This window comes from Zalophus californianus, chromosome 14, assembly GCF_009762305.2.
Source record: "Zalophus californianus isolate mZalCal1 chromosome 14, mZalCal1.pri.v2, whole genome shotgun sequence".
NCBI classification, from domain to species: Eukaryota; Metazoa; Chordata; class Mammalia; order Carnivora; family Otariidae; genus Zalophus; species Zalophus californianus.
Genome location: NC_045608.1, coordinates 17,710,217 through 17,722,734, shown reverse-complemented (window position 1 = coordinate 17,722,734; position 12,518 = coordinate 17,710,217). Strand labels below are relative to the sequence as shown.

The following is a 12,518-nucleotide window of genomic DNA, read 5'->3' as shown; positions in this document are numbered from 1 at the left end:
GTGCCCTTTGTTGTCATGTAGAATTGGTGTCTCCTTTCCTGCCCACACTTAGGAACATGGAGTTTTATTTATTTTTTTAAAAAAGATTTTATTTATTCATTTGAGAGAGAGAGACGAGAAGGCACAAGCAGTGGGGAGCGGCAGAGGGAAAAGGAGAAGCAGACTCCCAGCTGAGCTGGGAGCCCAGTGTGGGGCTTGATCCCAGGACCCGGAGATCATGAGCTGAGCCAAAGGCAGACTACTCAGGTGCCCCAGAACATGGAGTTTTAGAGCAGTGAAGAACCTTTCCAAGTCATTTAATTGAACTGTGTCCCTCCCTATTCTTCACAGTACGTAACCTGCAGTGCACTGGGTTAGCCGAGGCATATTGCACACTTACTTAAATAGCAAAGCCTTCCTCTCTTGTCTTCAGGCTGAGACTGTGGCCAGTGTTCCCTGGGAGGCAAGCAGGGAGGGCCTGCCCTTGGGATGGAAAGAAGAGATGCTTTTTCTGCCCTGTGGGGGGACAAATAGGTTCCAAATTGGATTGTAGACCTCATGGATCCTAAGTTAGAGAAGCCAAAGACCAATAGCTGGGTGTTGGGTTAGCTTGATTTAGGAGGTTCAGCTATGTTATATAATTCCTGCCTCTCTATACTACTGTGGATTTTTATATTGCATAATGCTAGTGGTCTTCCTAAAGGGTAGGCTTTTTTCTCCTGGTTAACAAACGATAGTTCATGAGACTCAAGAATGACTGACCATTTCTTTTTTTTTTTTTTTTTTAATGGTTTGGTCGTGTATTTTTTTTTGTTTTGTTTTGTTTTAAAGATTTTATTTATTTACTTGACAGAGACAGAGCGAGAGAGGGAACACAAGCAGGGGGAGTGGGAGAGGGAGAAGCAGGCTTCCCACTGAGCAGGGAGCCCGATGCAGGGGCTCAGTCCCAGAACCCTGGGATCATGACCTGAGCCGAAGGCAGATGCTTAACGACTGAGCCACCTAGGCACCCCAGTAACTGACTATTTTAAACAACAGAATGACTAGCACTATCAGACCTAGTCATACCGCACATTTGTATAGCACTACATTTCTTTCTTCTTCTTTTTTTTTAATTTTTAAAAATTTATTTTGTTTATTTTAGAGAGCGCACGTGCAGGGGGAGGGGCAGAGAGAGAAAGGGAAAGACAGAGCTCTCAAGCCGACTCCCCGCTGAGCGCAGAGCCCGATGTGGAGCTTGATCTCAGAATCCTGAGATCATGATCTGAGCCAAAATCGGGAGTCAGGCACTTGACAACTGAGCCACCCAGGCGCCCCACAGCACATTTCTATGGACATCTGCCTAACTATGCTGTTTTGGTCACACAAGTAATGAATACATCTTTAAAAATAAAAATAATTTTTTGGAAGCGCCTTTTTACATTAATTATTGTAAGTTTCTTTTTAAAATACATTCAATTCTCTATAACTGGAGCAGTGAAGGAAAGCTGTCACAGATAATTCAAAATTATGGTGTAAACCAATCTCATCAAAATGTGGTTCAAAATAGACTGAATCCAAACTTAAGATTGCCTCCAGTATTTGGGAAAGCCTTTATTTTACTGTCATCTAAAAGTTTAAGAGACTATAAGCATAATCCTTCAGGATACCTCCTACATATGAAGTGTTTCTTGAGCATTCATTAGACACTGGGCACTGTGCTAAACAGGCTGCCACACACAGTCCTTGAGCTGGCTGTCAGTCCCAGTACAGTCTGTTTTACTGCCAAGCTGACTGCAGAGGTTCCCACTCTTTCCACGTTTTGGATAATTTCAAATTTTTCTTGAGTGTTAGACATGATGTGGTTTGCTTGGATGCCAAAATTTTAATCTTAAGATTGTTTTCTTTCCTTTTTAAAAATACTATTTATGCTGACAAACGTTCAACTACCTCTAGTTGGCAGAAGACCTGGCATCCAAGTCATAGGAGCTATCTAATATTAGGTGTTTGTTCTCTCTTGTCTGCTGACTTGGTCACTTTTCCAGAAGTGAATCATCATCGGTGGTGGTGTTTCCACCATGGCTGGTCAGCCCCCAGATGACTGGAGTTGGACCATCCCCAGAAGCATAAACTCCTGCTCCTGGTTCTTGTTTCCAGTCCACCATTTCCTAGCACAGTTACTCTTGGCTTCTCTTTTCTCACCTGGAAAATGGGAACACAAATTGTACCTGCTCCCCAGGGTAGATCAGCTAAGGTTATAGGCAAAGCATTTTGTGTCCATACAGCAATGTAAACGACTAGTTGTCAGTCATGAAGCCTGTTACCTGGCCTCCTGTTTCACTTAATACAACTTTACCTTTATTTCCCCCTTGAAGATTCTTCAAACTTCATGAGAGAAAGTGTGAGCCTATTATCATGACTGTTCCCAGGAAGGTAAGTGCCCAGTTTCCTAGCCAATCCAGGTTTAAAAAGATTTTTTTAAATTCCAGGTCTGTCTTTAAGGATTTTCTCAAAATGTCTCTTGTAGTCTGACCTTTTCCAGGATGACCTGTATCCTGACACAGCAGGGCCTGAAGCGGCGCTGGAGGCAGAGGAGTGGTTTGAGGGGAGGAATGCAGAGCCAGTCCTCATCTCCTTAAAGCATGGATACATTCCCGGCAAAAACAGGGATCTCAAGGTGGTCAAGAAGAACATTCTGGATAGCAAGCCCACTGCAAATAAGAAGTGCGACCTGATCAGTGTCCCCAAGAAAACCCCAGACATGGCCAGCGTGGTAAGGCCTGCAGGAGGTGGAGGGTGTGCTTGGTTGGCTCAGGGCTTTGATTTATCTTTTTCTTTTAAGATTTTTTTTTTTTTTTTTTTTTTTAATGAGAGAGAGAGAACACGGGCAGGGGCAGAGGAAGAAGCAGACTCCCCACTGAGCTGGGAGCCCGACGTGGGGCCTGGGATCATGACCTGAGCCAAAGGCAGACGCTTAACCGACTGAGCCACTGGGCACCCCTGCTTCGGTGTCTGTTTCTCCCCAGTGTTTACATTCATGTCTGATTGGTGTAGAAATGAAACACAAGAGTGTGGGGCCACAGATGCTGGAAAGACAGGGTCCCAGGAAGGGAAACGAGTGATAAGAGTGTTCAGGTGTTGCTGAGTGTTCCAGAGACAAGCATCTGGTGGTGAGTGAGACTTAGCAGCAAAGATGATCTTGGGCCTCTTGGCAAGAACTGTCTCAGTGGAGTGGTGGGAAGCAAAGCCTGATGTTGGACACCCGCATGGCCCCCGGGGGTGCTGCTGCTGAAAGAGCAGGGTCTAACTAGGGAGGACAGGGCATGGGGAGTTGGCGGGAGTGGAGCAGGATCCCGGGAGCCAGAGGACCGGCAGTGAGCTGTCAGTGAGGAGGTGAGTGGAATGAAGAGCCAAGGTACCTGCAGGAACTGGTGCTTTGGCCGTGATTGAGGAAGCCACGTGAGGCGCCGTGGCCTGCAGGGTTTCCAAAGGAATTGCCTCCACCTAGGAGAGACTAAGCCCTCTTCGGAAGTTAGCAAGCTGGGCAGGAGGGGTTAGCTCCTAAGAAGGACCATCCCTGGGAGATGGTAGGAGCTCTGTAGCTTCTGGAAGTTCACCCCTAACCCAGGTCACATAGAAGCTACTCCTGATGGCATTGCATGGGATGGCTGGGCTGTGAGGCAGGCCTGAAAGAATCCGTCCTGTCCCACAGTTTGACTGTGTCCTGAGTCTTAGTCCAGGTGAGCACACAGGCACGAGGAGTGGGAGTAGTGCCGCGGGACCCTGGTTCTGCTGTGGGTGGCAGGTGGACTGACCAGCAGGCAGTACTTTGCTCAGAAGGCCCAATTTGGTGGCTGTGGCTTGCCACTTCCAAAGTAGAAAATTAGATTGTACTGTGCTAAGCTTCATTTACTGCGTTTTAGTAACCTCTTCCCTCTCCACTCCCCCCTTCCTGGTTTCCTTAGCAAAACGAAGCCAAGTTGGATGAGATTTTAAAAGAGATCAAATCTATAAAAGACACAATCTGCAATCAAGATGAGCGCATTTCCAAGTTAGAACAGCAGATGGCGAAGATCGCAGCCTGAAGGTCCACCCCCCCACCCCCAAAATGGGAGCAGGAACTTGTGCTTGGTAGCTGGTTGTTGGCGTGGTCCCAGGGAGGGCAAAAGGGAGGCACTGCCATTCGGAGACATTCTGTGTCACATTTGTCAACCAGCGATAGGCCACATTCCAGTAAGAACTCAATTCGTCTCTCAAATTTGCAGAAACAAAATGTGATTTAAAATAGCTGAGCTTTTTATCAGAAAGCTTTTTTGATGTTTTAAGTGTTATGTGACTTGTTGAACTTTTAAAAGACAAAAGTGCTACTTTTAAAACCCCAGATATTCTGAATTTTAGAAAACCAATTCTGATTCAGTGTCGTGCCCAAGTACCTTTTTTTTATGAACAGGGACCAATGCCACATTGCTTTTTATATTTCTTTTTTTTAATGTTGCCAAAACCAAAAGTAGCTTTTTTCCCCCCTTGTATTTTGCTACTTTGCAGTATTTGTGTGTGGTTTTTTTTTTTTTCCTTAATTTGAAAGGGACAGCACTGTGTATGTTTATAAACTAAATGAAGATAAGATATTATTTTGTATACACGTTCATCTGAGAACAATCAGAGCAGTAGCCACATGGTGCTGGCTCGTTTGCAGCACAAACCTGGTCACCCTCATGACTGTACAGAAGGAAGACTTGAAAAATCACGTGGGTTCGCTTCACCACCCTCTCCTTTCATGGAGTCTTCTGATCAAAAAAGCTCCTATTGTATTGTTTCCTTTCTTTCCTTTCTCTTTTCTAGAAACTGGGTGGTTGTACCAGAATGGAATTTCACTTCTTGGTTATCCTGTGCTTCAGATGATTATAATCTAACCTAAACTAGCATGTGTTTCTGCAGTTTTGTTATACGCATAGAATCTATTGCATTGATCACTTTAAACATCATGTTTCAGGTTTCGGTCAATACTTGACAAGGGTTCCCGGGACAAGAAGCCACAGAAGCCACTGTGGAGTGCTCCTTCTTGCCCATTTCAGCAGCTTGGCTAGCTCTTTACAGTAGGGGACGAAGACCTAGGGAAGCTGGAGGGGAGTGCGTGCCCGCACGGGATCCTCCGCTCTCGCGCACATCCCATGCCATTCCTGTGCTTTGCTGGAGGCAGGGGTGGCTCTCCCTGCGCCACTGGAGCCCCTGTCTTTCCTGCAGTCTCATGGATGCAGCCTCCTCTCTCAGGGTTCCCCCAGCCAGTCCTTCTGTCCTCCCTGCCTTTCAGCCCTCCCCACATTCAGCTAAGAGGAGGCCAGAGGGTGCTATTGAATATTGAGGGTGAGGAGAATGGTCTAGCATGATGCAAGACCAGGAGCGCAGGCCTCTGCTGTAGCTTTAATGCGTACTAACTCGTCCCTTTGCGCTCGCCACACAGACCAGCCTGCTGTGCCCCTCCAGCTCACACAGAGGCTCCCCAGACGCAGGGGCCAGCAGCTGAGCTCTGAATACCTGTTCCATTGCTAGGTTAGCTTGAACTTCTCTCCCATTTCCATGGTCTCATTTTGCATGCTTGAGGAGCAAGATTTAAGGAATCTGGGAAGGGCAGAGTGTGTTTGAACATGAAACGTATAGTGCCAGTGCGCCCACCCAGGGGCTCGCGAGCCTGTTCCTGCCCGTGTGGGACAGGACTGGCGGGGAGCATCTGCAACAGGGAGCCCGGATGGAGGTGGAGAGTGGCAGCAGTGGGTTGGAATGCGCAGCCGAGCTGGGGCTAATGTCTGTGTAGGAAAGGTACCATGTTTTTACCCAGTATTGGGATTATTGTCTCCACAACTTCCAGGCATCTGAATGTTTGGTGTGGTGTGGTGTGTGGTGTGGTGTGGTGTGTGTGTGTGTGTGTGTGTGTGTGTGTGTGTGTGTGTGTGTGTGTTTAATATTGGCGTGGATAGTGAGATGTAAGGAAAACAAGAATCACAGTGACTTATATTCAAACCTGTACGTGTTTCTTTATCAACGTAATCTGCTGAGGATCTTCATTTTTAAGATTGAGAAATGTTTTAAGGTTCTGAAATCAAATTAAGTAAACAAAACTGTTGATGGTGGTGGAACACCATAGGGAATGTGGTTCAAAGAGAACACAGAGCAAGGAGAAATTACCCTGATCTTAGTGTGTAGCTTATGACTTATTTAATGAATGGATGCCCAGCCAGGCACAAAGTCAGCGCCTGAAGCTTTGTGGATTATTCTTCCTGTTGTGTCGGGTTTTTTTTTTTTCCTCTTCTTTTTCTTTTTAAAGCCTTGCTATCCCAGAGGAAAACCAGTGAATTACTCCTAGATCGGCTCTTATAGAGCGGCCATAGTATTCTGTCAAAACACTTGCTTCCATTTTCAAAGATAAAAAGTCATTGATTACAAAATGGTGTCCCGTGTTTATTTCACACCTCAGCTGTCTTTGAGGCAGCCCACAGCCTCTCTGACTCAGTGGAACCCGCCAGGCGACTGTTCCTCTCTGAGGGTGAGTACAGGGGAAGTGGGGCTGGGCCGCTGCGCTCCAGCACAGGGGGAGGTCAGGTGGGGTATAGCGGAGGGAGGACTACCTGCCGGATTGCAGCAGGCCTCCAGCCTTTACCAGGGGTGGGATCTGGGGCAGATCTCCTCGTCTTGAGGCATCCCTTTCCCTGCTTTGAAGGAGGGATACGAATCCCATGTCGTTTGGAAGAGGGATACCCGCAGCTGGCCACACAGAGAGCCCTTGCCACTGTGCGTGGCTGACAGTGTGACCGGCTGAGTCCCTGACCGTGCCTTTGAAAGCATTGTTTTCTTCAGTACAAGTACAGCCCTCTTGGCTTAGCTGTGATTTTTATTCCCAGAGGGTTTTCAGGGTCATTTGAACTTCATGGCCCTTTTAGCTTCCCTTTTTACACCAAAATAGCATCTCATGACATTTCAGTGATTGTAGCAAACAATCCCCCACCATCTGGTCTTTCCGAAGGTTTGTAAACATGATGAATAACTGGCACAAAGCTCCCCCTCCTCAAGGACATTCTCCTAAAGTTGCTGTAGTCCGTGAGGAGGACGGCAGCCGGGTTTGTGGTCAGCCCGTACGTGGCTGCAGGAAGTAGAGTCGGCAGATGCTGTCTGTGCCCCTCCAGGATGCCCACGGTCAGGGGGCAGGCGCATGTGGGAGGTGCTGACGACCGGCTTTCTCTCACTCTGGCTGCCTGCCTTCTATGCCAGAAAACCTAAAGGTCACCATGTCAGCCCCAGACGGCCAGCCAGGCCCCATTGAGGGAGGACTTCCGTTTTTTTTTAAAGGCTACTTCCCTTGTCGTTCTTGGTGTTCTGTGTCCAGAAAAACTTTTTGTTGGCTCTTAAGAATCTGTTAACTCTAAGTGGCCCTTCTCCTTCTGCTAGCACGTTAGAATGTCCTGAAGCCAGCAGTGGGCTCGAACGTGAGCCATGGCCAAGGACACACCACCTTCTCCTCCTTCAGACAGGCAGTACTGGACAGTGCCCTTTGTTAAAGTCCTTTCCTGCAAGGCTGGAGAGGGGTGTATGCTTATTGGCACAGCTTTTCCAGAGGGCAGTGTGACAAGATAACATCTGAAGTCTTCAGCGTTCCTACCTTTTGGCCCAGGGTTTTCACCTCTGGGAATTTTGCCCCAAAGAAACTAGTGGGGATCTATTCAGGAATCAGCAGAGGAAAAAGTTTAGCAGGCTTAATTAACCAGCCCAGGACAGCTTGCTTATGACAAGCTCTCTTAAGGATATATATATATATACGATACAGATTTACTCGGATGCAAGTTTTGTTGTTATGTGGAGGTACCAGCTGTGGTTAATTTTATCTAATTAGATTTTACTGAATTTTATATTTCCCATAAATGTCCTTATTCCCAGAGAGGTTATTAGAATTAATGTATGAATGATGAATTAATGTTACATTGAAACAAGCATCCTAAATCAGTGGGGGAAGGAAGTGGTGCAGCGACATTAAGTAGCTCTGGGGGGCAGGGACTCCTTAGAGCCGCCCAGCGGGACCCCAGTGTATGTTCCTGATGGAGTTAGTAGTTAAATGGAAAGAAATTTTATTAGAAGAAAAAAAATAAGTCCTTTTCTATCTAGACTTTAATCTGGGGAAAACTTTTTAAATCACAAAGGAAAAGCTAGATTGGCTCCATAAAAATCAAATTACCTAAGACTTTAAAGTGTCAAAAAATGTGAAGGTCATGGAAGCTGGGAAATAGATTTTCAACCAATGTGATATGAAGCAATATACTTCAATATGCTTAATCTCAGTCCCAGCTGCCTGCTGTATTTGAAGTGGAGGTGATCTCACCTCCCTGGTTGGGATGTGTCCAGCTGTGAGGCCGAGAGGGCTGATGTGCCCCTAGCAGCCTTCCTTCCTGGCCCCCAGGAGTTCAGTCTATCAGCAGGTAGTTTATCACCGAGGTGGAAGGAGATTGCTAGGCGACACTAGTCAGAACGAGCTTTTGTTCCCCGATGGCAAGTTTTTGGAAAAGGTGCGAGGGAGAAATTGCTCCGGATTCAGAAGTACTCAAGGGTAAGGTGGCTGCTAAGTTTGTTAGGTTGGCTGAAATGTGGAGAAAGGGGAGTTTGGAGAAGCTGCTAGAATCTGCAGTTCCGTGTAGCTTTACTATATGTACGGAAATGCAGCCAGGTAAGAAAACAGATGTTAAGGGCCCGAGTTAGTGGGCGGTGGGGGGCGTGTTTGGGTGAGGAGCACAGCTCGGGTGACCAGGTGACCGGAAAGCCCTGCCCGTCCCGCTGCCCAGGCAGCCTGGGTTTGGGAGGCAAGTGAATCACTGCAGTATGCTCGACTCAGGAGGGCGGAAAACCAGGTCTTTTCTGTTACCAAAACCATGGGGTGCTTAGTTTTTTGTTTTTTAAGTGGAAAAGCTTTCTCACACTGGTCTCAAAGACATAATGGATGTTTTTGGAAAGGATGACAGCGGTGGGTTTGGGCAGCACTGGAGAGATGATTCAGACAAAGGCCTAGCAGGCAGGTGGCTGGGTGTGGGGAAAGCTTTGGGTTGGATGAGACCAGCAGTCATCAGTGTTGCAAAGGGAAAGAGAAAGAGCTCATCTGGTGCCAGGTGCTGTGTGCGCTAGGACTTCAGATAAAAATAAAGTACCTTTGCTGCCAACTAGTCCAGGTGATGCAAATAGATACAAGGTAAAGAGGTCATGCGGTGCCCGGGGGCCCTGCGGGGCTGTAGGAGCTGAGGGGGTGGGTTGCCAGATGAACTGAGCCTCACCTCCACTGGGTGCCTCTCTGGTCCCGAGCAGCGAGCAGCAGCCCTGCCTTCATTATAGCCATATAGCTGTCTTCTCATTACTTCTCTCCACCCCCACCCGCACCACATACGTTAGTCATGATTCTGTCATCTTGGCATTCGGCGGGTAAATACTTATTTTTCCGGTGAGGGTTTGAAAGTCCTGGAGAAAATTGTAGTTGAGCAAATGACCAAGTGGTCCAGCTGTGTGCCCTGATCGAGAAATCAACCATCAGTATTTTAGCGACAAAATCCAAGCTTGTGGGCTGCACTGAGAGGACTGAGAACGGGGAAGTTGCCCCACAAATAACAGGAAGTTGTTGCAGGTTCATTTCCGTGCCAAGATGATACTTGGGCAGTAGAAGGTAGAAAAGGCACCTCACGGTTAACAAACTGCGGGACTGCATACGACCACCCTTAACTACGGTTCCCCGAGACAGTAAAATGAGCGTCCACCATGGCCAGTTTCTGCTAAGGGTTGTGGATGGAAATGCCACAAAAGATGGCAAGGCAGAGAATCCCATATAGCTGTCTGGGCACCTGCCAGAAACTTCCCCTTGTAGAGAGAACAGACCATTGTCTGAACAGCCTTGTAACCGGTTCCTCTACCACCACCCACCTGTTCCCTTTTTTGCTTCCATAGTAATGGTTTTTAGAACAGGATCTGTCAAGATCTCTGAGGGGGACGCAAGTGGGTCCCCTTGTCTCCAGGATGAAGTCCATGCTTTTCAGCCTCCTTTATGAGAGCCTCCTTGACTTGCTCCCTGCCTTCCACCCCACCTGACTCCCATCTCCTTTCTCATACCCCACCATGAGCTGTCAGCTACTCATGTTGGCTGCAGCTTCAGAATATGCACATATTCCAGATGCTTCTCACACTGCCACTGTTAACCCACTCTTCCACGTCCCTGTCATCTCTGATGTGGACTGAGCTTCTGTGTTAGGGTTCTCCAGAGAGCACGAATAGGATGTGTACGTATATAGAGATTCATTACAAGGAACTGACTCACAGTTACGGAGACTGACAAGTCCCAAGGTCTCCTGTCAGCAAACTGGAGACCCCATGTTCCCATTTGAGTCCAAAAGCAGTGAAAGAAAACAATGATCAGGGATAGTCAGGCAAGGAGTTCCCTTTTAACTCCCTTTTTTTTTGTTCTTTTCTGGCCCTTGCCTGATTGGGTGAGGCCCACCCACACTGTGGAGGGCAATCTGCTTTCCTCAGTCTAGGGATTCAAATGTTAATATCCGGAAACACCCTCACAGACACACCCAGAATATTTGCCCAAATAATCTAGGTACCCCAAGGCTGAATAAAATTGACATAAAATGTACTATCACATCTTCCAGACCAAGCTTCCTGCTCCCTGCTTTAATTTGTTCTCAACACAATGGCCAGAGTGACCACTTAAGGTATTAAGGCAGATGTGGGCAAACTGAGGCCCACAGGCCAAATCCACCCTGCTGGAAGTAAGTCTCTGTAGAGCCCACAAGTTAAGGATGGTTTTTCACATTTTTAAATGGTTGGGCGAAAAACCTTTAAAAAAAATAGTGACAAGTAAAAAGTATGTGAAATACAAGTTTTAGTGAGCATAAAGTATTGGAACAAAGCCATTCCTGTTTGTTTATGCAACATCGATGACTGCTTTTCCTTTACACCTTCAGAGTTGAGTTGCATCAGAGACTATGACCACAGACCCTAAAATATTTACAATTTGGTCCATTAAGAAAAAGCTTGCTGACCCCCATATTTAGAGTCAAAACCCCCTATGGTTTCTCCTCCCACTCAGGATAAAAGCTGGCCTCCCTGTGTTTGGCTGGCCCCACTGCCTCCCTGACCTCCTCTCCTTTTGCCCCCTTGTTTTCGGAGGGCTTTCTACGTTTGGTAATTCTGTGCACAGCTCTCTCCAGACCATCCATCCTTCCTCCTACCCCAGAATCTGTGAGGCTCTCCACTTCGCTCTCCCTCCCCTGCCGTCTTCCCCCTATCACCTTATTTCCACCAGATCTAGCAACTTAAATTGAGATTTTGACTGTCTCCCCCAAATTGAATATAAACTCCACAAGGACAGGAACTCATTTCATGCACTGTTATCCCCAGGATCTGGCAGATTGTTTTTAAAAATATTTGCTGGAGTGAAACTTCTTGCAAGACATGTCTCTAAAGGCAAGGGAAACAAAAGCAAAAATGAACAATTGGGACTTCATCAAGATGAAAAGCTGCACAGCAAAGGACAGACAACAAAACTAAAAGGCAACCCACGGAATGGGAGACGATATTTGCAAATGACACTACAGATAAAGGGCTGGTATCCAAGATCTATAAGGAACTCAGAAACTGAACACCCAAAAAATCAAACAATCCAGTCAAGAAATAGAAGACATGAACAGACATTTCTCCAAAGAAGACGTACAAATGGCCAACAGACACATGAAAAATTGCTTGACATCACTTGGCATCAGGGAAATACAAATCAAAACCACAATAAGATACCACCTTACACCAGTCAGAATGGCTAAAATTAACAAGTCAGGAAACAAATGTTGGTGAGGATGCAGAGAAAGGGGAACACTCCTACACTGTTGGTGGGAATGCAAGTTGGTGCAGCCACTCTGGACAACAGTATGGAGGTTCCTCAAGAAGTTAAAAATAAAGCTACCCTACGACCCAGCAATTGCACTACTGGGTATTTACCACAAAGACACAGATGTAGTGAAAATAAGGGGCATATGCACCTCAATGTTCATAGCAGCAATGTCCGCAATAGCCAAACTGGAAGGAGCCGAGATGCCCTTCAACAGATGAATGGATGAAGATGCGGTCCATATATACAATGGAATATCACTCAGCCATAAGAAAGGATGAATACCCACCATTTGCATCGACATGGATGGAACTGGAGGGGATGATGCTAAGTGAAGTAAGTCGATCAGAGAAAGACAATTATCCTACGGTTTCTTTCATGTGGAATATAAGAAATGGCATAGAGGATCATAGGGGAAGGGAGGGAAAACTTAATGGGAAGAAATCAGAGAGGGAGACAAACCATGAGAGACTCTTGACTCTGGGAAACAAACAGGGCTGCAGAAGGGGAGGTGGGTGGGGGGATGGGGTAACTGGGTGACAGGCATTAAGGGGGACACGTGACGTGATGAGCACTGGGTGTTATACGCAACTGATGAATCATTGAACCCTACATCTGAAACTAGGGATGTACTGCATGTTGGCTAATTGAATTT

The 12,518-nt window shown here is 46.7% G+C and overlaps 1 protein-coding gene across 3 annotated transcripts in view; it reads left to right on the top strand.

Moving 5' to 3' along the window:
- The window catches only part of CORO1C (coronin 1C), a 76,588-nt gene extending 69,500 nt beyond the window's left edge, over positions 1-7,088 (top strand). For 2 of the 3 annotated variants that reach the window (XM_027576158.2, XM_027576159.2), the window contains exons 9-11: positions 2,334-2,391; positions 2,486-2,731; positions 3,924-4,871. In XM_027576158.2, the coding sequence (XP_027431959.1) occupies positions 2,334-2,391; positions 2,486-2,731; positions 3,924-4,043 (424 nt within the window). In that variant the 3' untranslated portion in view covers positions 4,044-4,871. Of the gene's footprint in view, positions 1-2,333; positions 2,392-2,485; positions 2,732-3,923 lie in introns of all 3 variants that reach the window. The other variant, XM_027576157.2, reaches the window with a different exon arrangement.
- Positions 7,089-12,518: the final 5,430 nt, after the last annotated feature.